Source organism: Saimiri boliviensis, chromosome 3, assembly GCF_048565385.1.
Source record: "Saimiri boliviensis isolate mSaiBol1 chromosome 3, mSaiBol1.pri, whole genome shotgun sequence".
Classification (NCBI taxonomy): domain Eukaryota; kingdom Metazoa; phylum Chordata; class Mammalia; order Primates; family Cebidae; genus Saimiri; species Saimiri boliviensis.
This window is the reverse complement of record NC_133451.1, coordinates 116,776,913-116,801,014: the sequence shown is the minus strand read 5'-3', so window position 1 is coordinate 116,801,014 and position 24,102 is coordinate 116,776,913. Positions and strand designations below refer to the sequence as shown.

Genomic DNA, 24,102 nt, shown 5'->3' with positions numbered 1-24,102 from the left:
AAAGAAGTAGAAAATGTGTTTTTTTTCTCCAAGGGTTTATTCAAAATAAATACCTGCATCTAAGAGAAAAGTCTAATTTTAGGTCTGAAATTATCTCAGTAAACAAATAACTCTCAGACAGTATTTAATACTGTTAACTGTAATCAAAGAGATGACTGGGACAGTTGGCTTTGCTGAAATAAGAAAACCAAGCAGTTATGCGGCAATGTTGTATCAAACGTCAAAGGGGAATGGGCGAGGTGGCTCATATTTGTAATTCCAGTACTTTGGGAGGCCAAGGTGGGCGGATCACCTGAGGTTAGGAGTTAGAGACCATCCTGACCAAGATGGTGACACCCCATTATCTACTAAAAATATAAAAATGAGCTGGGCGTGGTGGCAGGTGCCTGTAATCCCAGCTACTCGGGAGGCTGAGGCAGGATAATCACTTGAACCCAGAGGTTGCAGTGAGCTGAGATCATGCCACTGCACTTCAGCCTGGGGGACAAGAGCAAAACTCTTGTCTAAAAAAAAAAGTCAAGGGAGATGACTAGTATGTGAGAATCAGAGTGCTGCAGCCACTGCCATCTATGCCTTTTCCAACCAAATGAAGAAGCAGACAAAAGGAAGCAAAAACCCCCGAGCTTTAATTTACTCACATATAACAGATGCTTATTGGCTCTTGTTTCTTGCAATGCATTGAATATTTTTATTATACCATGGCGGGCATTTTGCTGTCCAACAAGGCTCTGAAGCATATCTGAAAAATTAAGTTTATATTCTGTGCTGCTATTGATAAAGTGCTCAGTGCATGGCTTTGTAGTGAAAGGAATATTAACACTGTACACGTACAATCAATAAAGACATGGAGGCATGAGAAACACGAATGTTCAGTTCTCTCAAATGCTTCAGGAGAGAATTTTTCAATATAAGGTATTTATACAAATTACAATTTTAATATTTTGCAATTACTAATTTTAATAATTAAAATGGTAGTATTTTGCTAAAAATTAAGCTCTCAAAACACTATAGTTTAGCAGGATTTCTAAAATACAAAATTTATTATCTATTCTAAAACATTTTTCAAGTTCTTAAGATTCTCAGTATAGCTTCTTAGCAAGTGACAAAACATGGCTTAAAAGAGCATGATCCTTTTTTCACTGTAAAGAATGATTAGCATTCCTCTCATGATCTCTATGCTTTTCGGGGGAACAGCCCAGGCCTCACCTGGAATGTTTTCAAGCAGCTTTTGCTGTGCTTTCTGTTTCGTTTTCTGACTTCGCTCTTCACTTCTGGTTGTGGTCGGTGGTGCCAACTTCCCATCTGGCCAAAAAGCATCCCGGAAAATACTGATGTAGTAAACCAACATTTGCTCACTGAAAATCCAGTTGACTGTGTCCCGGATTTGTCTTTTAAGAGAAAAAGATTTCTTGGATGAGGTTTTTAAAAATTGTGTACTCTGTGCTCAAAAGGCACTTATCAATGGGAAGGTTAAGATATAGCCTGATCTAAGTGATTGATGAATAAACTAGGAATTAGATTTTTAAACTCTGGCTCTGAAAGTTATTGTTATTATTATTTTTTTTGAGATGCAGTCTCGCTCTGTCACTCAGGCTGGAGGGCAGTGGCAGGATCTCCACTCACTACAACCTCCGCCTCCTGGGTTCAAGCGATACCAAGAAACTGGGATTACAGGCATGTGACACCAGGCCCGGCTAACTTTTGTGTTTTTAGTAGAGATGTTGGCCAGGCTGGTCTCGAAGTCTTGACCTCTGGTGATCCACCTGCCTTGGACTCTCAAAGTGCTGGGATTACAGGGGTGAGCCATCGCTCCAGGCCTATTTTTTACTTTGGTAATACTGCATGACTGTTTATTCCTGGGGCTCACTTTGTGATGGGCACCAACTTCTCCAAATGTTAGCCAACATTTGTAGCACCTTTCAATCTACAAAGACAAGAACTGAGAGACTGACTTGTCTGAAGACTGCAACATTTCCATGAAGTGTTATAAGGTGAAAACATAAATCCATTTAAAGAGTGTCAGAAGAGGTCTGGAAAACCTCCCTGAGATCCTGAATTCCTGCAGGAGGACCAGGCTTTCCACAGCTGTCTTTTAGTGTTGCTATGGCAGTAATGCTGGGCAGGATACTTGGATCCAGATGAAGCACTTCACATGCCCATGAAGGTAGAAAAAAGACAGTTCCTTTCAAAGATACACTGCTATCTGGCCAATTTCAAAATTCCACAAGAATGAAAATTGGGTGGCAGGCATTTGACTTGCAGAGTTACGCGTTTTGTTTGGTTACCCAGGTCTTCCATACAACCCCATTTCTTTAGTCAGAAGTCCAATTCTAACCAGTTACAGGTCCTCTGCTGTCAAGAGACAACTACACACAGTTCAAGGAGCCCAAGAGTAGTTGTGAGGTTGGGAGAAGAAAGTCTCTCCATTGAAAAGGGGCAAAGAATCATCTTAGACTATCTGTGCCAAAAAGACCTCCAATTTCAAACTCAATTCATAAATAATAATAAATCAAAAAGCCCTTTAAGAATCCGACTTCCAACCAGAATTTTAAATGGACAATATGAGGTTTTCAGAAATAGTATCTGAAACAATGTTTCAAGTCCAGTATTTTGCAGATAGTAGTAGGTCCCTATTGAATGTACATCTGAACTCTACTCTGAGTCAAACTATCCTGTTATCTCTAACAGTGTGTAACAGTCTATAACTGCACATCTCCTATGTTCTTCTCTATATTTCTTGGAACCATGCAATTCAAATCGAGACCATATAAGTTTATTAATTTAATGGAACTTGTGGTTTAAGAGAGAATCTGCTGACCTGCCTGCCTACCTTCCTAAAATTTCAGTTTACAATTTTAGATTAGGAAGTGACTCTTAATAAAGGTCATCATCTAAGTATTTTTTACCAATTTAGATCTTTCTATCAGCTGAAACCTGTCCGATGCTTTGGAAGCAATTCTAGCATGTGAAATTTCAGTTATTACAAGGCAAGAGACACACACTGTGCTCCTGCTTAATTTCATGAGTCATCATCTGCTAAAGACAAAAATAGCAAAGAACCATGTGCTCCATGATTCTCTACCTGATACAAAGCCCACTGAAACGAACAGCCTGGAAATCCTCTCTATGTGCTCTTCTCCATCCTCATGAAAATAACTGCCTGACATACCCACCACTCACAACCTGCAGCTGCTCATTTTATAATTAACAGGAGCAAGGAAAGTATGCATGATTTGCTGAAACTGAAAAGGAAAATAAATTAGCAAGTCTTGAGCACTGAGAAAAAGAAGACCATTCTGGGAATTTCTTTTAATTACAGGTGCATGCACCACCATGCCCGTCTAATTTTTATATTTTTAGTAGAGACGGGGGTTTCGCCATGTTAACCAGGCCGATCTCAAACTCCTGACCTCAACTGATCCACCTGCCTTGGCCACCCAAAGTGCTGGGATTACAGGCGTGAGCCACTGCACCTGGCCTTTTTTTTTTCCCGGAATTTCTTTTATCTAAGGCTTGTCAATACAAAAGAGGTTTGCCTTAGACTAAGACAAAAAATTAAGCAGGCCATTTTTTCTGAGTAAAACAAAAGCCTATGATACTAAGGTCAACTAAACAAGCCTCTAATGGGCGACTAAGACTTTTTTTTTTTTTTTTTTTGAGAAAGGGTCTCACTCTTTCATCCAGGCTGGAATGCAGTAGCTCACAGCAGCCTTGACCTCCTGGGCTCAAGCAGTCCTCCCGCCTGAGCCTCCTGAGGAGCTGAAATCACAGGCACGCACATACTACCACATCTGGCTAATTTTTAAAATTTCTGTAAAGATGGAGTCTCACCATGTTGCCCAGGCTGGTCCTGAACTCCTGGGCTGAAGCAATCTGCCTGCCTTGGCCTTCCAAAGTGTTGGGATTACAGGCACAAGACAGTGCCCAGCCAACTAAAACCATTTTTTTTTAAACCTTAGAAATAAACTTTCGTTTCTGACCATAAGGAAAATATAAAAAAAGAATAGCAAATGTTCTTTGCAATGTTTCCTATAAAAATGTATAAGCTTTATATGATAAAACTATCATACTGACCTTGTACAAATGTGTGGCAACTAAATCACTTGGGAAAAGTTGATAATTTCATCTTAAAGCTTATTTTGTTATATAAAAAAGTGATTTAAAAAATTTTTTTCTAGAAGTTGACTCTTATTCTGCAGGAAATCATAATGTTTATCTCGTGAAGCATCCTGGGTATAGAGTTACATATAAAAGATCTCGGTAACAGTATTTCCAAATTCCAGGCACAGAGATGAAGCAGGCACCAGGGCAGGAGGCCAGGTTAGGACTGCCAACTGGTCTGGTGACTTCAGACAAGGTACCTGATCTCTTTGGTTCTGCTTCTTTGCCAACAAAATGAGGAGTCAGACTAATCTCTAAGACCTCTTTTCAGGCCTAAATGGATCTAAATAATTCTATTCAACTTCTATTGGCTACATGACTTTGCAGTTATGAAAAATTCAAATAATTTCTTAGAAACTAATGTTAATTGACTATGAGTTCTGAAAAACAAACCCAGCATTTTCATAAATGAATGATCAAAATGTGGGTCACTTTCTATGAGCAACAATGAGAACACTCCGTGAAAAACCTGTATACATATATAATCCCTTTATGTATATGGATAATATAATATGGTTTAGAATATACATCTAGCTCATAACAGTGCTAGATGACAGGGCCACACGCACACCCCAATGGACACTCAGATATTAACTAACAAGAAGAATTAGCACTTCAGTGCTACACAACTCTAAAACCTTAATACATGGTCTATATTTTCATCTAAGTAAACTTTGCCTGCCATGTGATGCTCATCCTACTTTCCTTCTGGCTTAGAGTCTAAACCTTAAACTGATTCTCATTATTTGACATAAAAACATTCTACCCAAGATGCTCAAACTAGTCATCATGATCAAAGGGGAGCTTTACAGAACACAACCTCCTGACCCTCGCCGGCCAGAATGTGGAAGTAGCTCAAGCTTTTATTATCTAATCTGCCATGCATTCTGTGGGAGAAATTCTTTCAGAAATCTACTCTCCTATCCAATCTTAGAATCACATCAGAAAAAGTGAGAGAAAAGATTTTCAGTTAAATCACTGGCTGCTAGATCATAAGGTAACTTGACTGTCAAGGCAAAGAGTAGGGCATGGATCCAAATATTAATTTCATACAACTCACTTGTTGATGGTTCTTCCAAAAGTGACCTGAACGAGGGCAATTAATGTTCTTCTCACCCATTTAAACACTAAAATAGAAACCAGAGGAAAATTTTTTATCACACGGTATCACAATTTGGGACATTTTCATAGCTGTACAAAACATAAATCTTAACACTTAACATCATTTGAGTCCTGACATCAAGTCAAGGCTATGACATCTGCAGAATGTGAGTCTAGGTTAGCAAAAACTTCTACTCAAGAAAACTCTTCTGCCTAGGCTTTCATTTTCTACCAAGCAACCGATGAGATGAAACCAGTTTTTTACAGTGTTTCAATGCCTCCCAACAGCTGAGCTCTAAGTGGAAAGAGTATTTCGTCTGTCCCTGGGGTATTGACGACATGTCTGTTTTCCACCAGCACACAGTGTAGTTCCTATTTTAGATTTCTGTCTGGCTAGCTGAGCTCACTTTTTGAACTGCTGAATGAGAAACACCTATAGTCAAATACTCTGAAATATTAATGAATTGACGGATCTGTTCCCATTTGAAGCAGTTTGCAGGTCATTGTGTACTTTTACGTATACTACGCATTTGGGAGAGGATAAGTGAATGGTGAAGAGCCGGGACCCTGAATTGAGAAATGAATTTGGCAGTCTCCTGTGCCACCCCCATAGCAGCAGGGCGTAAGTCACCTTCTCTGAACCCTCATCTGGAAAAGATGGTATTAACATGTGCCGTTCTTTCCATGTGTGTGAAAAAGGATGTGAAGGGTTCTACAGATCTAAACTTTTATTATTAACACAGGGACACATGTTTGTAGGTATAGAAAATGAACATAAACCAGGAGAAGGCAAAGAAATGCTATGAGGATATTTTAGGTCTATAAATTGGAACCTAAACCAAAATTTTCATTTATATATTCACTTCCATCCACTGAAGTGTTTGGCTACTGACATATGAGGAAATGAGAAACTCAGACTCAGTCATAACGGAGCCAAGAGTTCAACACTCTTGCACCCACTCAGGAAAACTAAAAATGGCAAATTCACAGACGTCTCTGTACAAGGGCAACCACACAAATAAAAACCATAGAAAACACAGAATTGGTACTAGACTTTAATACACTCTAAAGCCATTTCTAATTTTTTTTTAATGGCTCAAAATATCCCATTAAAGTAGTATGAATCCTTCATGTCAAGTCTTGGAGTTGGAACCATACCTCAAAAATGTCTTAATCTTTTTGGTGGAATAAGCTGGAATGCTGCCAAGCACATACACTTGTTCATTTTAGGTTGGCATTTAGACTGGGATGAGCATGCCTGTCAGTGATAACTTCACTTTGCCTTTCTAGGGCAGGAAAGAAGTAGCTCATACCTAGAGGGTCGGACGACAAGTGCAACTCTAGGAAGAGACCTGACAACCAAGTGGTTATTTTTTAAAATAAGGGGACAGGGGTATTACTGGTCCCTTTCAGTATACTGGAGCAGATGAGGAAAGCCATTTTGCTACAAATTTTCTCTATTTACAAAATTTACTCTATTACTTTTCCCTCACCTTCCCCAATCCCCAGCACCCACCCCCACCATACACATGCACAAACACACACACACCGTGCTCATTACTCCAAAGGCTTGTTTGTTCAAAGCCACAGAGGCAGCTGCAGCAGCATTAGGATTCTGCTGACGGCAAATGATCACATCTCATTATAAATGATGTTCTATTTATTCCCTCTGAAATGCCACTAGCAAAAGCAAATCTGCTCTGAGCAGGCATAGATGGAGGAAGCGCATGCTGCGGACATGGTTAGGAGCCCTGCTCCAGCCAAAACTGGCTCTGACACACCTACCATGTTTCCTAAGCTCTGTACCAACAGCAAAGAGAAGAACAATGACGAAGCCTAGGATAGTGTCCCTATTCTTATCAACTCTACAGGAAACTGGGCAGACTCATGATTTAATGGGCCACCTTTTGCCAAATAAGAGTCAGATTTTAGGTGGATTACTATTTTTTTTTTGTCTATATTAAATCAACTTAAACATCGCTGTATATATCTTAAAGTGTCTCAAATATTGAAAGGCTACTAGGTTTTTTATCTGAAAGGATTTTTCATATTTGGATGATATTCCATGACACAGATATTTCTTAAATAAGTTACCTCCCATTACTAAAATGTATCTTAGTTCCAACATTTCATTATTGTAATTATGCTAAAATATCCTTATATGTAAATCTCTGCCTGCACTTTATCATTTTGTCTATTGCTTAATGTGAATTACATTTTTGCACACCTTATTCTGTAAATTCACTGAAGGCAGAATCTGTATCTGGTATGTTGTTGTTTCCCAACAGAGCTGTATCTAAAACACAATGTTCTCAAAGTGTTAGATGACTGACATTATGTATTCTCTTAACTTTGGCTCAGAAGGAGAAAAAGGTCAATGATCAAAGAGAGTTAATTCTGGCACTTAACATTTTTCTTGCCTATTCACTCATCAGTGCGTCTATCCAGGCATTTTATTGATCACCTACAATAGATCAGGCATCGTAGTAGATACTGAAGATTAAAAGACACATAAGACATGTTCAAGTTGTACTTGGAATCTTTTCATCTGTTAATAATTCTTTAAGTGAAATGTTAAGGGATTTATAAATGAGAAGGGATCCACAGCCCCATTTCCTATGTAAGACCAACTGGTAGCCTACTTCTTTGCCTCAAGGGAAAAGGTGCTAATGTGAATAGACAGAGCCCAGGATATCCACAATGCACTATTTGGCTGGTTGGTACCATTACTCAATCTTACTAACCCATGCTCTTCTCATTTGCTTCCTCTTCGAGGTAGTCAGTATGACAAAGTATACTGATCTCAAGATTTAGAGTGTTGGGAGCTGTCAACATGCGGACAGAGAGTAGTATTAAGTCCTATTCAAGGCTCAACACTAAGCCATGTAGTCCAGTTTACCTTTCACTAAGGTAATGTTTTCGGGGAGCAGCACTTGCATGACTCTTATGGAAATGGAACTTTGATCCCCATTTTACAATTGTTTTTTCTACGTACATTGCTCCTTGAGGAATCACTAGCATAGGATTTCTCAACTTCAGCATTCCTGTCACTGGGGCAGGAGAACTGCTGCGGAAGCTGTCCTGGGCACTGTAGAATGTTTAGCAGCACCCCAGACTCTACCCACTAGCTGTGCTCCAAGTCATGACAATCAAAAATATTTTCAGGCATCACCATATGTCCCTTCCTCCCTCCCTCCAGGAAGAACGACCGCTCAAGAGGAAAAAAGGCAGCTGGAAAATAGGGTGGAGGCATTCCTTGGCCATGGAATTATCCTAACACCAAAACTCACTTTTAACAACAGGGTTCTTCCTGTGCTATGCAAAATAATTTTCTGTATAACTTTTAGTGATAAGGCAATGAAGCCATGCCAAGTCACATAAAAATAAATGTGCAGGATTCTAACCTTCTGTAGTCAGAGGAACATGGTGCAGAGTAAATCGGGATGCTACGCTATGTTAGGACAGAGATGATATCTGTCTGGGGGTTGTAGATGTAACATGGTATCTGGCTGGCTCGTTTTTTCTTTTTTTGAGACAGAGTCTCACTCTGTCACCAGGCTGGAGTGCAGTGGTGTGATCTTGGGTCATTGCAACCTCCACCTCCCCAGTTTAAGCGATTCTCCTGCCTCAGCCTCCCCAGTAGCTGGGATTACAGATGCGTGCCACCACATCCAGCTAATCTTTGTATTTCTAGTAGAGATGGGGTTTCATCACGTTGGCTAGGATGATCTTGATCTCTTGACCCCCTGATTTGCCCGCCTCAGCCTTCCGAAGTGCTGGGATTACAGGGGTGAGCCACTGCCCCCCACCCTGGTTGGCTCTTAAAAAGATATGCTGAATGAATGGATGCGTGAAAATAAATACATGTCTGATGCATTTCAGCAATAAAGGACTATTAAATGCGGGTGCATGTTCAATTTTGCATACCGCTTTACTAGCAGATACCATTAATAACAACAAAGAAGCTTACTTCCTCGAAGTTCAAAAATCTCCCCAATCAACATGAAACATGGTTCAGCCAAGGCGTCTTTCCTCCCATCCACATCATCACCATAATCTGACAGGTCACTGTCCTCCTCTGTCTCCTCCTGGGAATATAGCAAAGTCATAGGAAGCAGATAACTTATCCAAGAAAATTGGTAGTTCTTCTCCAAGTGTAAATTCCAAACTATCTGCTCATATTCTAGCCTTTATTCTTCAGTTTCCATGCAGAAACCTATCCATTTTCAACACAGAGGAAAGAATCAGAAAAGTCTGATTCTAGAGCCTTATTCAAGGTTTAAAATAAGCTAATTTTTTAAAAAATCTGTCACTGTATTAATAATCAATAAATTAACAGACAATAAAACAGTTTTCTAACCATTTTGAATTTCAAAACTAAGGCTTTTAAGTTGATTTTTAAAGTTTTCACTCCCTTAAAACAGCATGAAGTAAGTAATTTTAAATTCACGTTTTTGTTTTTTTAACAAACATGCATTTTAAAGTAATTTAGTTATTTTTAAAGCTGTGGCTTAAACTTTTATTCCATCCTTCAGCTAGTCCCATTTCTTGATCTGCCTATCAGCAGGTTTCAGTTCAAAACTCATGATATGCCAGGCACCAGGCTTGTGCAAATGAGTATGATGTGGATCTAGACTTCAGTGCCCATTGCCTTCCGGGGAGACTGAGAGACACACAGGCAGATGTTACGACAGGGCTGGATGAAGTGCTGTCATAGAGGTGTAAACATTAGGTGCTGGAAGGCAGCGGAGGACGTGCACTGCAATGCCTGCATACAGGTAAGAGCTGAAGTGCAGGTCCAGCCAGGTCTTTGGGAGATACTTGTATCAGGCAAGCAGAGGAAAGGACAGGGAAGTCAGAGAGGCTGGAAGAGCTCCCTAAAAACTCAGAGCATCACAGAAGTCCAGCAACAGCAAACACCTCAAAGGGGCTGAGAAAGGTAAAGACTGAGAGGAAGCCACTAGCACCTTTAGAGTCACTTCACAGAGTGACTGAGCCGTATGTCAACTCCAGGGGTTCAGGAATAAAAGCGAGGTGAGACAGGTAAGCCAGCCAAGTACTGACAGACACATCAAGGAAGGAGGTGGGAGACACTTGGGGGAATGTGGGTAGATACATGAACCTGAGCGAGCGTGGGTGTGCTCGGTGGGACATGCTGACTTCTGCCCCAGCTGAGAATGCAGGAGAGCAGCATGCTCCTTTTCACCATCAGTTCCTCTGTTCAAACTCGTGAAGCAGCCTCCAATGAAGAGGCAGTGACATTTGGCAACGGACTGAGGAGAAACCACATTTCAGAGGTGGTCCTTTGCTAGAAGGCCAGGCAAGGGGCCTCCATGGTGCACACAGGAGTGCACAGCCTACTCTGGAGAGAAGTCTGGGGTTCAGAACATGAGATCGAAAGCTCTGGAGGCTCTATCCATTCATTCTCTAATCCACATACCACTGCCAGATTATCCTGCTTCAGAACATCTCATGCTTCTTCATGCCTGAGAACACAGCCTAAACTCTCAGCCCGGCATGAACCTCGTCCCTCCCCACTTCTATGCTGTACCTAATCTTCCATTAGAGCACGGCACAAACCCTCGAGTCCAGTCCAACAACCTCCAGCCTGTTCCATAAACACACCCTCCTCTCCTGTACCTTCAGCATGAACCCCCTGCACCCTCCCACAACGGCCTGCACTCTGCCTCTCCAGACCTGAGGACTAGAGCCCCCCTGTGTAGCGGGGCTCCTGTAGAACTTCCTACTCGCATTTCACTTACCAACTCTGAAGTGGCAAAACCCCTCTGTCTTCCCCTGCAAGTCACTTGGAAGAATTAAGATACAGGATTACAAGCAGATGCCTCAAAATGTGACCATAATAACTGAAAATGGAGGGACTGGCTTCCCTCCATGAGGAGCATGAGCTTAGTATCTACTGAAATATGCTACAGAAGTGGTTCACCCTTTAGATGGCTCACCTCCTGGTGGGAGAAGAAGTCGCGAGGAAGTCTTTCCAAAAATGAGGATAACGAAAAAGAATTTTTTTTCCCCTGCACATCAATAACCTTGAGGTAGTCAGGAGAAGGGCTCAAGAAGGCATAAAGTGCTTCACTCTGACACAGTCTTTCATCTGAAAGCAGATTCTGTGGAAGAAAGAGGATTAACTGCTCCAGTGCGGGAAACCGTCTGTGCGGCTGAGAGCTACCGTAAGTAAAGGCGAGCGGGGCAGACCTGACTGTGATGAATTTACTTTCATCAGACTTCTGAACCTAAAACGACTTCCTTTTCCCTGGAAACAAATTATGTAAGATCAATTTTTTTTTTTTTTTTTGAGACGGAGTTTCGCTCTTGTTGCCCAGGCTGGAGTGCAATGGCGCGATCTCGGCTCACCGCAACCTCCGCCTCCTGGGTTCAGGCAATTCTCCTGCCTCAGCCTCCTGAGTAGCTGGGATTACAGGCACGTGCCACCACGCCCAGCTAATTTTTTTTTTGCATTTTTAGTAGAGACGGGGTTTCACCATGTTGACCAGGATGGTCTTGATCTCTTGGTCCACCCGCCTTGGCCTCCCAAAGTGCTGGGATTACAGGCTTGAGCCACCGCGCCCGGCCCTTAAGATCAATTCTTAATGATCTGAATAGCACACAATCCTCTCGAAGTTAACTAGTAGTGCCCAAATCACTCTGCCCATGGGAGATAATCATGCAGACAGAGGAACTCACTCTACTTTGCACCACTTGGTGCAACAACAAAAAAACTTTTTTTCTGAGACAGTCTCGCTCTGTCACCAGGCTGCACTGCAGTGGTGCAATCTCGGCTCACTGCAATCTCCAGCTCCAGAATTCAAGCAATTCTTCTGCCCACCCTCCCAAGTAGCTGGGACTACTAGCACATGCCACCACACCCAGCTAATTTTTGTATTTTTAGTACAGACAGGGTTTTACCATGTTGGCCAGGATGGTCTCAATCTCTTTACCTCATTTGTGATCCAACCAACTTGGCCTCCCAAAGTGCTGGGATTACAGGCGTGAGCCACTGTGCCTGGTCAAAAAATTCTTATTTTGCATATAGCTCACAGATCGCAGGTGCTACCACTTTTGAAAGACAACTTTCACTCATCTGTGTTTGACCAACTTAAATTTTTGCAAATTACACATGGATCCCTCTAAACTGCCCTTTTATGGTTATGTTCAGACTTCATACATCAGCTGAAAAAAAGAACTTTGAGTTATCACATGGTGGCACTGCCTGCCAGGTAACAGTTTCGTTTCTCTGTGTTGCCACTTTCTAGGCACTGTGCGTTTGCATGATTTTAGAACAGTTTCAAGCAGCCCTCAAATTGGAAAGTTCCCAAAGTTCTGTGTGTACTTACCTGGCCTTAGGAGAGAGGAAATCAGAACATAAATCAAGCCGATTTATGTACAAACAAGTGCTATAGTAAGACAGCAGAATTAACAATGTGACCACAGAATAGCTACACATCTAGTATATAAGATGTTGGGTTTAGGAATAAGTAAACCTACAGGAACTATCAGCCACATAGGGAGATGGAACACTCGGGAGCCAGCTATGGCTCTGATGACAGAGCTGGGTGGTGGGGAGAGGTTCAGGTCTAGTCCAGAGGGGTTGGTCCATGATGGCAACATCCTGTTTGTTTAGACGGCAAATGACTTGACAAACACTACGACCCTCCCTAGAAAAATCACCTCTGAGAGGGCCCAAAACTGCCACGCTGGGGACGAGGGGTCCACGGAGAACCAGGGTACAGCATTCCTGTACCCTGCAGAAGACTGGCCTACAAGTGGGCAGGCCCTGCCATCGCCACTGAGAAGGAGATTAAGGGGGATGGGCAGGGCGTCTACTGCCCTCCCTATCCCTGAATCCTGCAGACAGTCCTTATTTGTTTTTCAGAATTAAATGATCAGTTCAACTTGTATGTGATGGTGGATCAGAAGGAGCAAGATAGTCTCCTCCTATCTTGATTTCATCAATCTACTCTCTAACATTTTACAAAATAGCAGGATATGATATTAACGGTAACTCTCAAAGTTAATATCATCAGTATATTAATAGGGAAATCCTTACGGATGTAAATCTTTGGCCTTAAATTATATTCAATGATTATGGAAAACAACTCAAAACATTTCAACAGCAAAACACACAAACACAATAATCCCATTAAAAAGTGGGCGAAGGACTTGAATAGACACTTTTCAAAAGAAAACATGAAAATGGCAAACAGGTATGTGAAAAAATGATCAACATCATGAATCAGGGAACTATAAATCAAAGCCAGGAGATACCATCTCATGGCATACTAAAGAAAAGAAGTGTTGGTAAGGATACAAAAAGAAAGGGAACCGTTGTACACTATTGGTGGGACTGTACATTAACACATTCATTAAGAAAAGTGGTATGGAGGTGCTTCGAAAACTTAAAAATGGAGCTACTAAATGATCCAGCAATGTGTCACTACTGGATATATATCCAAAGGAAATGAAATCAGTATGTCAAAGCGAGATCTGCATTCCCATGTTTACCGCAGCACTAGTCACAGTAAAAAGGCAAAGAATCAACTTAGGCATCCAACAGATGAATGAATAAAGAAAATGTGGTATACGTACATCAAGCTTGACCAACCTGCAGCCTGTGGGCTGCATGTGGCCCAACACAAATCTGTAAACTTTCTTACAACATTATGAGAATTTTTTGTGATTGTTTTTGTTTTAAAGCTCATCAGATGTTGTTGGTGTTAGTGTATTTTATGTGTGACTCAAGACAATTCTTCTTCCACTGTGGTCCAGGAAAGCCAAAAGATTGAACACCCCTGGTATACCTGATGGAGTATTTTTCAGCCATAAAGAAGAATGAAATCCTGTCAATTGCAACAACATGAATCAACCTGGAGGACATCAAGCATCAAACCAGACACAGAAAGACAAATACTGCATGATCCCACTCATCTGTATAATCGGAAAAAAAAACTGATCTATTAGGAGTAGAGATGGGTGGTTACCAGAGACTGGGGAGGAAAGGATGGGAGAGACTGGCCAATGGTTAGAAAGTTACAATTTCACAGGATAAGTTCTGGTGTTCTACAGCTCAGTAGGGTGACTATGGTTAACAGATAGGTATTATATATCAAAAAAGAGCTAGAAGAAAGGTTTTTTAACGTTCTCACCACAAAGAAATGATAAATGTGGCTGGGCATGGTGGCTCATGCCTGTAATCCCAGCACTCTGGGAGGTCCAGGCAGATCAGTGACCTGACGTCAGGAGTTCAAGACCTGCCTATCCAACATGACAAAACTGTCTCTACTAAAAATACCAAAATTAGCCGGGCATGTTGGCGTAAGCCTGTAATCCCAGCTACTGGGGAGTTCAGGTAGGAGCACTGCTTGAACTTGGGAGACGGAGGCTGCAGTGAGCTGAGATTGTGCGATTGCACTCCAGCCTGGGCAACAGAGCCAAGAGTCTGTCTCAAAAAAAATAAAAAATAAATACATACACACACACACACACACACATATATATATATATATATATATATATATATATATATATATATAAATGCATGAGGTGATGGATATGCTAACTACTGTTATTTGATCATAACATATACATATATCAAAACATCAAACTGTACCTCATAAATATGTACAAGTACAATGCCAATTTAAAGATTAAAGAATTCTTTAAAGGATACAAATATGCAAAGCATTTTTTTTTTAAGTCTCAGAATTTCTAGCTTCTACTGCATAAGCAATAAGGCAAAGTTCCATACCTCCATGAACTTTAGGACTTTAAGTTCCATGGTTTGATTAACAATTATACTCTGAATATAGATGGTGCAGCAAAAGAAAAAACAGTGGTTGCTACTGAGGACAGCATACCTTTGTCTGGCCTTATTATTTAAAAACAGACTGATAGAAAATAATAAAGTGTTTAAAGGAAATTAAGACAATATCTTCTGGGCCTTGGAGTAGGCAAAGATTTCTATTTTTTTTTTTTTTTTTTGAGACGGAGTTTCACTCGTTACCCATGCTGGAGTGCAATGGTGCGATCTCAGCTCACCGCAACCTCCGTCTCCTGGGTTCAGGCAATTCTCCTGCCTCAGCCTCCTGAGTAGCTGGGATTACAGGCACACGCCACCATGCCCAGCTGATTTTTTGTATTTTTCTTTTTTTTTTTTTTTTTTTTTTTCTCCTGCCTCAGCCTCCTGAGTAGCTGGGATTACAGGCATGTGCCACCATGCCCAGCTAATTTTTTGTATTTTTAGTAGAGACGGGGTTTCACCATGTTGACCGGGATGGTCTCGATCTCTCGACCTCGTAATCCACCCGCCTCGGCCTCCCAAAGGATTTTTTGTATTTTTAGTAGAGACGGGGTTTCACCATGTTGACCCGGATGGTCTCGATCTCTTGACCTCGTGATCCACCCGCCTCGGCCTCCCAAAGTGCTGGGATTACAGGCTTGAGCCACCGCACCTGGCAAAGATTTCTTAATAGGCAGAAAAAGCATTAACCATAAAATAAAATTTAAAAAATGATAAAGTGGGCTAAATTAAAATTCAGAACAAATGTTCATTAAAAGAAATCATTAAGAGAAGGAAAAGGCAAACCATAGAGAGGGGGACAATATTTGCAGCACATAAGATCTGACAACGAACTCATATTCAGAACACAAACAAACCCATGAAGCAATAGGAACGGATGAGCAGCAGCACAAGAGAAAAGTAGACACAACTTTACCAGACACTTCACCCAAAAAAACTATCCAAATGGGCCAGTAAACATACAGAATGGTACTCAACAGCATTATCCAGCAGGGAAATGCAAACCAAACCACAATGAGGCTGGACATGGTGGCCTGTAATCTCAGCACTTTGGTAGGCTGAGGCGGGCAAATCACCTGAAGTCAGGAGTTCAAGACCAGCCTGGCCAACATGGTGAAACCCTGTCTCTACTAAAAATACAACAATTAGCCAGGTGTGATGGCACGCGCCTGTAACCCCAGCTAATCAGAAAGCTGAGGCAGGAGAATCACTTGAACCTTGGAGGCAGAGGTTGCAGTGAGCTGAGATCACATCATTGCACTCCAGCCTGGGCGATACAGCAAGACTGTCTTAAAAAAAAAAAAAAAAAAAAAAAAAAAAACGAAAAAAAAACAAAACACAGTAAGATACTGCTACACCCAAACGGTTAAGAAGAAAACGACAAGCCGGGCGCAGTGGCTCAAGCCTGTAATCCCAGCACCTTGGGAGGCCGAGGCGGGTGGATCACGAGGTCAAGAGATCGAGACCATCCTGGTCAACATAGTGAAACCCCGTCTCTACTAAAAATACAAAAACCTAGCTGGGCATGGTGGCGCGTGCCTGTAATCCCAGCTACTCAGGAGGCTGAGGCAGGAGAATTGCCTGAGCCCAGGAGGCGGAGGTTGCGGTGAGCCGAGATCGCACCACTGCACTCCAGCCTGGGTAACAAGAGCAAAACTCCATCTCAAAAAAAAAAAAAAAAAAAAAAGAAAAGAAAACGACAAAAAGTAAGTGTCGGTGAGGATGTAGAGCAATCAGGACCCTTCCTGGGGAAAGTGTGAAAACTGCTATGACCATGATGAAAAACAGAAACATCCTAATTTCTGGCATCAGCTGACATATATCTGCCAGAAGACAAGTACTAGAAGTTTACAGAAGCACTCTGTGTAAACCTCAGAGCGGCTCATCAACAATGGAATGAATCTGGAATGCGGCATATTCACACAATGAAAACCTCTCACAGCAACGAAAATGAATCACCTACAACTAAGATGACACTATAGACAAGTCCTATGATAGTAATGAGTCAAAGAAATCAGAAACGAAGGAAACCACACTATACAGTTCCGTTTACATGAAGTTCAAAGACAACTGTAACTAATCTTGCTGGAAGTTAGGACAGCAGTTGTCTCTGGTGGAGCTGCAGTGATAGGAGGTGGCTGGGGGCTGCTGGTGATAATCAGTTTGTTGGAATGGGTGCTAGTTAAATGGGTGTGTTCAGTTTGTGAAATGGAGACAGTTATACACTTACATGTATTTATCTATATATATATATATTTTTTTAATTTTAATTTAAAAAAAAGACTTTTTTTAGCATCTGGCATGGCTTATGAGAACAAAAAGCAAACTAGCAAGCTCTCAGAACAGTGACAGTTTAACACCCAAATAACTATTTTTTTCTCTCATATCCCACATTTTTCACTTGCTTACCTGTAAAAACTTATTTAATTGATTCTTTGACTTTTCCATAAACTTTTGATCTATAGATTTGAAAGGCAGCTTGCTAAGAGAAGGCAACTGGACTTTTTTTAAAGAAGGGACGCACTGTGGAGGGAAAAAGAAAGTATTAGTATTTTGAAGTTACAGTTTAATCTTAAAAAAAAAGATTTAGAAAAATAATTAGAACAAACCAAACATCTTCCTCCTGTACTTGTTCCTCTGAGGTGAAAACTTACCCGTTTTAATCAGACTGCAAGAATCGGGAGGAATGAAAGCTTTCACGGAAGAAGCTAAAGCACATCCACAACCCTACAGATCCCTGGGTACCGGGAAGTCACAAGGCCAGGCTGGTACGTGGGATCTGCACACCATGCAGAGTGGCCCATAATGTGACGAATGGAAACAGCTCACAGAAAGTATTTCACCTAAAAGTGTTGTGTTTATAACATTTCTGTGAAAAGCTAAAGTTAACAATGGAAACAAAGGAAACTTGGGTTGTGGCTCTATTACTGCCTTTTTTTTTTTTTTTTTTTTTTTGACACAGTGTCTCACTCTGTCATCCAGGCTGAGTACAGCGGCATGATCATGGCTCATGGCAGCCTTGATCTCCCAGGCTCAAGTGATTCTTCCACCTCAGCCTCCCAAGCAGCTGAGACTATAGGCACATACCACCAGGCCTGGCTAACTTTTAATTTTTTGTACAGACGAGGTCTATGTTGTCCAGGCCAGTCTCAAACTCCTGGATACAAGTGATCCTCCTGCCTTGCCCTCCCAAAGTGCTGGGATTACAGGCAGGAGCCCCCAATCCCACCCTTATTACGGCCTCTTAGTGGCAAACTGCAGATCAACAAAATGTATTCATAGTATGAACTGTATTAAGTCCTCCCTTCTACCAGACACTGTGCTAGAAGCATAGCATGTATTATTTCATCCTTATAACAGCTCTACGAAATTTTAGAGAAATGAAATAGGCAGTGAGAGTTAGAAGGGAAGACTAAAATCACTAAGTTCCCAAAAAGGTGCTTCCTGTCACAGTTGTTGACAGGAAGGGTTCTCACAACAGGAAAACTCACACCGTAGGAAAGGGCAGGGGTAAGGGAATAGCTCAGCCATCAGTCCACAGAGAAGGAAAGATGACAAAGAAGACAGGCATGGACTTTCGTGTTTGTTCCTTTTAATGCTTCCATGGAATTGTTTTGACTGTCTAAGTAAATTTTACTTTCCAAAGACATTTTAGTTCAAAATTTTCCCTCAACTTTTTCCTCCTGTTTTGATACTAAACTCTGGTTTCACAATAGTTTGTCACAGAGAAAACACCACATTTTTCTGTAGTAACAATTTTTCTCAACAACTTTGGGGAAAATTCATTGTTATGCTGAGATAAATTTTTGCTTTCCACAGTTAAGGTGACCATGCTACATTCTGGGAAATGTAGCATGCATGACATTCAGTTTTGGTCACTGTCCTTAAAAAGCAGTTGAAGAAATTATAGTATTTAGTGATGAAAACAGGCTTAAAAATCACTCTGGAGACAAGGTTAAAGAAAACACACATTTCGTTTGCAGAAGAGGAGTCTGAGAGGTGCCCGTGAGGTTTTGTAAAGGAGGAGCGTGGCTTCAAACTGTGTTTTAAAACTTTGTTTTCCTTACTCCTTAATCTCAAGATGTAACTTTAAGACAAGCTGCATATGTGTTTCCTTTCGTTTTGAAATATAGGCTGGGAATGTGCTGTGAACTTCCACTCCCTTTTTCCTCAGCCCATGCTCCCATGCTTTGTGCACATTTATTTACCCACATGCTTGTTAAATGCACACCACACTCCTTATCGGGTCATCTATTTCCTTAGAAGCTTCAAGGGCCAGATCCTGATATGGACCAGACACCTCTGGCCACAATGGTGCCAGCCGCTTCACCAGATGTAACAATAATTCAAGACGAGCCATAAGAGCAGGTCACGCCACCTGACACCTCCTAGTCCTGCTGCCTCTTCTGCATTCCAAACCTCTCTTTAAAATCCCCTGTGTTCCCTCCACAATTGAAGGGTAGACATTTTTATTTTTATTTTTTGAGATGGAGTCTTGCTCTGTCGCCAAGGCTGGAGTGGAGTGGTGTGATCTTGGCTCACTGCAACCTCCACCTGCTGGGTTTAAGTGATTCTTTAGCCCCAGCCTCTCGAAAAGCTGGGACAACAGGTGTGCACCACCATGCCCAACTAATTTTTTGTATTTTCAGTAGAGACAGGGTTTCACCATGTTGGCCTGGCTCAAGCGTTCCGCCCGTCTCGGCCTCTCAAAGTGCTGGGATTATGAGTGTGAGCCACCACAATAGGCTGAGGGTGGAAATTTTTAGAAATAATTTTGCCCACTCTTCCCTTTGCTAGCATGGCTAATAAAATCTTGCTTTTTACCACACATTGCTCTTATTATGATGATGGTTTCTTTCTACAAGCAGCAAGCAGCTGGACCATTCAACAATTATAGTTTCACCAGCATCAGTTCACGCTGAGCAGGAGAAAAAGAGAAATGGACACAAACTAAAGCAGAAATAACTGAAAAACTGTTCACTGCTGGGGAGAAAGGCAATGGCCCATAGCAGAAGGAGAATTAGAGAAGATGGCAATTCCTCAGGAAAAGTAGGAAGAATAATCTAAAAGTAAGATTCTATTAATAATCTTGATTTGGTCACTATGTACATGTCCTCTGACAAGTCAGTTAAGCTCTGGGATCAGTTTCCCTCATCTGTCAAAAAAAGATTTAAATTAGTGGCTTTCAAACATTTTAACCGAAACCCACAATAGGAAATGTACATGCATATATACATATATATAAATAAAACTGAAACCAAAGTTCCACGAAACAGTGCTCATTACTACAACTGCTACTACCAAAAACACAATGAAGTTTACTATATGTGCCACCCATTCTTCTAAATGCTATTGCCTTCATTCTCCGAACAACCCCATAAGGCAGGCACTATTAGTATTCCATTTCACTAACAAGGAAAAAGAGACAAAAAGCAAGTGAGTGATAAATCCCAGGTCAGGCCACGTGCAGTGGCTCACACCTGTAATCCCAGCACTTTGGGAGGCCAAGGTGCGTGGATCACCTGAGGTCAGGAGTTAAATACCAGCCTGGCCAACATGGTGAAACCCCATCTCTACTAAAAATACAAAAAATTAGCTGGGCATGGTGACGTGTGCCTGTAATCCCAGCTACTCAGGAGGCTGAGGCAGGAGAATTGCCTGAACCCAGGAGGCGGAGGTTGCGGTGAGCCGAGATCGCGCCATTGCACTCCAGCCTGGGTAACAAGAGTGAAACTCCGTCTCAAAAAAAAAAAAAAAAAAAAAAAAAATTAGCTGGGTGTGGTGGTGCATGCCTGTAATCCTAGCTACTCAGGAGGCTAAGGCAGGAGAATTGCCTGAACCTGGGAGACAGAGGTTGCAGTGAGCTGGGATCACACTATTGAACTCCAGACTGGGCAACAGAGCAAGACCCCATCTCAAAAAATATCCATCCATCCACCCATCCATCTATCTCAGGTCACAGAGCCGTAAAGGGTAGAGCTGGGATTCAGAGCTGAGCTGTCTAGTTCTAGCGGCTGTGCTCCAAGCACTGCACCTTAGTGCCTCCCTTGTATATGTGACAGAATCCAATGCAGTTGGTTCCTTCTACTGCTGCAACTCACAACGGATTTCACTACCATCAATGGATCACAACCAGCAGCTGGTGAGCTGCCAGTCCTGAGAGACCTAGATGATCCTTAGGTGTCTTCCAGCTCTCCGGCTCTTTGGCAATTTACAGTGAAAATCAGGCAATTATCTGTCCTGATGGACTTAGGCAGGAATAGATGGTTTGATCTGTCAGTAAATTTCCAAACGTCAGGATGAAAATGCCACTGTGCTAGTATCAACAGCAAAGGAAGATGATTAATCAGTTTTTTTACGTGCAAAACCTGAAACAAGCTCTCCTGCAGTAATTCTAGAATCCTGCGTTCATGAATATTCATACCTCACTGAGTTTCCGGTGTAAATTCTGAAACTCGCTGAGCCTTCTGGGGACTGTCCAGTTCTTAGTTTCAACTCCTCCAACTTCTTGTAGGCTTACCATGACAAAGTAACATGGCAATTGCTCACCATTCTCTTCTGTAACCTTGGGGAAAACATCAAAATCAATACTTACAAAAAGCATAGTGAGTGAATGTGGAAGGAAGATTTGCAAGTGTCCCCCTAAGGAGCTTTCCCTCCCCCTGGTGTACCCTGCAGGATCCCTGGAACTGTGAGTATTATGGATTTTATACTAGCAACTAAGTTACGTTACATGGCACAGCAGACCTTAAAAGAGTGTTATTTCCTGGGTGGGCCTAACCTAAAAGCAGAGAGTTCTTGCTAGCCAGTCGTACAAAAGAAAGTCAGAAAGATTCAAATTCCAAGAAGGAAGCCAGCAAGAAAACAGAGACCTCAGTTCTATGACCAAAGGAACTGAATTCTGCCAACAATCTGAATAAGCTGGGAAGTGGGTTTTATTTAGTCTCTAGACAAGACCTTAGTCTGGGAAACATACTGATTTCAGCCTTGTGATACAACCAGCAGGGAGCCAATGCATCCTGTACCAGAATCCAGACCTACAGAGGTGTGATCAATAAATGGGTGTTGCTTCCAGTATGAAATGTATTTCACAGCAAAAGAAAACTAATACAGGAGGCTCATCCTGTGTTACTTTGAAAAGACAAATTAACAGCAAGCAAAACAGGCATCAAAAACATCAGAAACTCTCTTGGAAAAGGATCTCACACGTGTGCACGCGCGCGCGCACACACACACACACACACACACACACAAACAGGCATCAAAAAAATCAGAAACTCTCAGAGAAGGATCTCACATGCACACGCATGCGCGCACACAATCACACACACACGCACGCACACACACACACACAAACACCCATGATCCAGAAGAGGCCACTACTATGTAGGGAACCAGCCCTACATCACCCATGGGTACCCTGTGTTCGGTGGGACAAAGGAATGAGAAAAAGACAGATTAAGAGAGATAGTGGGACCAGAAGGCTATCACTCATTACTTTGGAGGAGGCAGTGAAGGCCCCGAACTCTGATCATCCACACTATTATTGGTTACAACTACTTTGATCTACAGGGTGGGGTGGAGTGATGGTAGGGAGAGGGTGATGTGATGGTGGAGTGAATTAGTGAACCAGAAATGAATCAGTGAGCCAGAACTGGTATATCATTTTCAGGATTGATAACAGTGGCAATTTGGGAGTTTCACAAAACAAGAACACGTGGTTCTCTTTAGCCTGTTATCTATGTGCAGCGGACAGAACACAGGCCTTACAAGGAGCCTACAAGTCTGGCTACGTCATACTGCTACGAAGGGGTTTTACATCCTTGAGCATAATGTTTATAGTAACAGAGCCAAGGTCACCCTGCACCAGAAAATGAGGCATGAAGAGGCATTCCTCCCCAGAGGCCTCCTGCGGCCTTCCACAGTTTGTTGTTACTTGTTTATGTGTTACTCATAAGCAATTTATGTTGGCACTCTGTAAGTCCTTTCTCCTTTGCTGCTTTTCCCAACACTAATATACTTAACATAAGAAGAGAAAAAAATAGAAAATACATTGATTTGACTTCAAATTAGCATAATAAATTGAATTAGAAAGTCCTAAGAAAGGGAAGGGGAAGAGAGAAGAGGTTTACTTAGCACCCACCCTGGGAGGCAGGATTATTGCCCCACTGTAAGGACAGGGAAGTACAGGCACAGACAGGGTACCTGACTTTCCTAGGACCACACCTCTGATAAGGCAGCTAGCACAGAATCCAGGCACGTCCAGCTCCATGAAAACGCATCTTCTACACCTTCCTGGACTGTTTTGCGAGCTCTAGATGTCAGGTGCCCCTTTCCCACTTTCGCTACCTTTTCAATCAACACAGTACCTCAGCAAGCTCCTTAGTAGCAACTGACTGCCAGAGCACAGTGCCTTGTGATAGTTTCCATTCCTTCCTTCCCTTTCTGCCTCCTGTAATATTTGCCTTTGGAAGATGATTTTAATGCACTGTGAAGTGTCAGGGCCAGCTCTGAGCAAAACTGAGGAGGTAACAGAATTTGTATTCTTTCCCCCAACAGCCTCTTGTAGCAGCTTTTGCCAATGCATTCCCCTGAGCCCACTACCTTCCTATACTTCCACCCAAATGGTAACTATCTGCAGTTGTCAAGAGTTTCTATGTGGGAGTCCAAGGTTGGGCATGACCTTCCCTAATACACTGTTCGCTACCTTCCATGGAGAATGTATATTGTCCAGGAGCTTAGCTTAACGGGAGTGCCACCAAGTGCCGAAGACATACATACAGAAGGCACCTGGTTAGGCTCTCACGTACTGTGTGTCCTTTCAGGGTAGATCTTGGAGAACATGCTTTGTTTTGCTATTTAATCTAGAGATAAATTGAAGGTTGTGAATTTTAACCCTCTCCCAATCCCTGTAAGAGTGTCAAGCCACTGGCTTGAGGGAAAGGCAAGGAAGAACAAAGATAAGCCGTATGAAATACTGATGAGGACAAAAAAGCACTCTCTTGCTCAGATCTTGTTATCTGCAT

At 41.9% G+C, this 24,102-nt stretch overlaps 1 protein-coding gene across 4 annotated transcripts in view; it reads right to left on the bottom strand.

The window, feature by feature from the left end:
* SNX25 (sorting nexin 25) overlaps positions 1–24,102 on the bottom strand; it is a 148,318-nt gene that overhangs the window by 860 nt on the left and 123,356 nt on the right. For 3 of the 4 annotated variants that reach the window (XM_074396708.1, XM_039468409.2, XM_074396705.1), the window contains 7 exons: positions 21,501–21,641; positions 17,486–17,599; positions 11,223–11,387; positions 9,233–9,350; positions 5,222–5,288; positions 1,207–1,388; positions 639–739 (listed from right to left, as the gene is read on the bottom strand). In XM_074396708.1, the coding sequence (XP_074252809.1) occupies positions 639–739; positions 1,207–1,388; positions 5,222–5,288; positions 9,233–9,350; positions 11,223–11,387; positions 17,486–17,599; positions 21,501–21,641 (888 nt within the window). Of the gene's footprint in view, positions 1–638; positions 740–1,206; positions 1,389–5,221; positions 5,289–9,232; positions 9,351–11,222; positions 11,388–17,485; positions 17,600–21,500; positions 21,642–24,102 lie in introns of those variants that run through there. The other variant, XM_074396706.1, reaches the window with a different exon arrangement.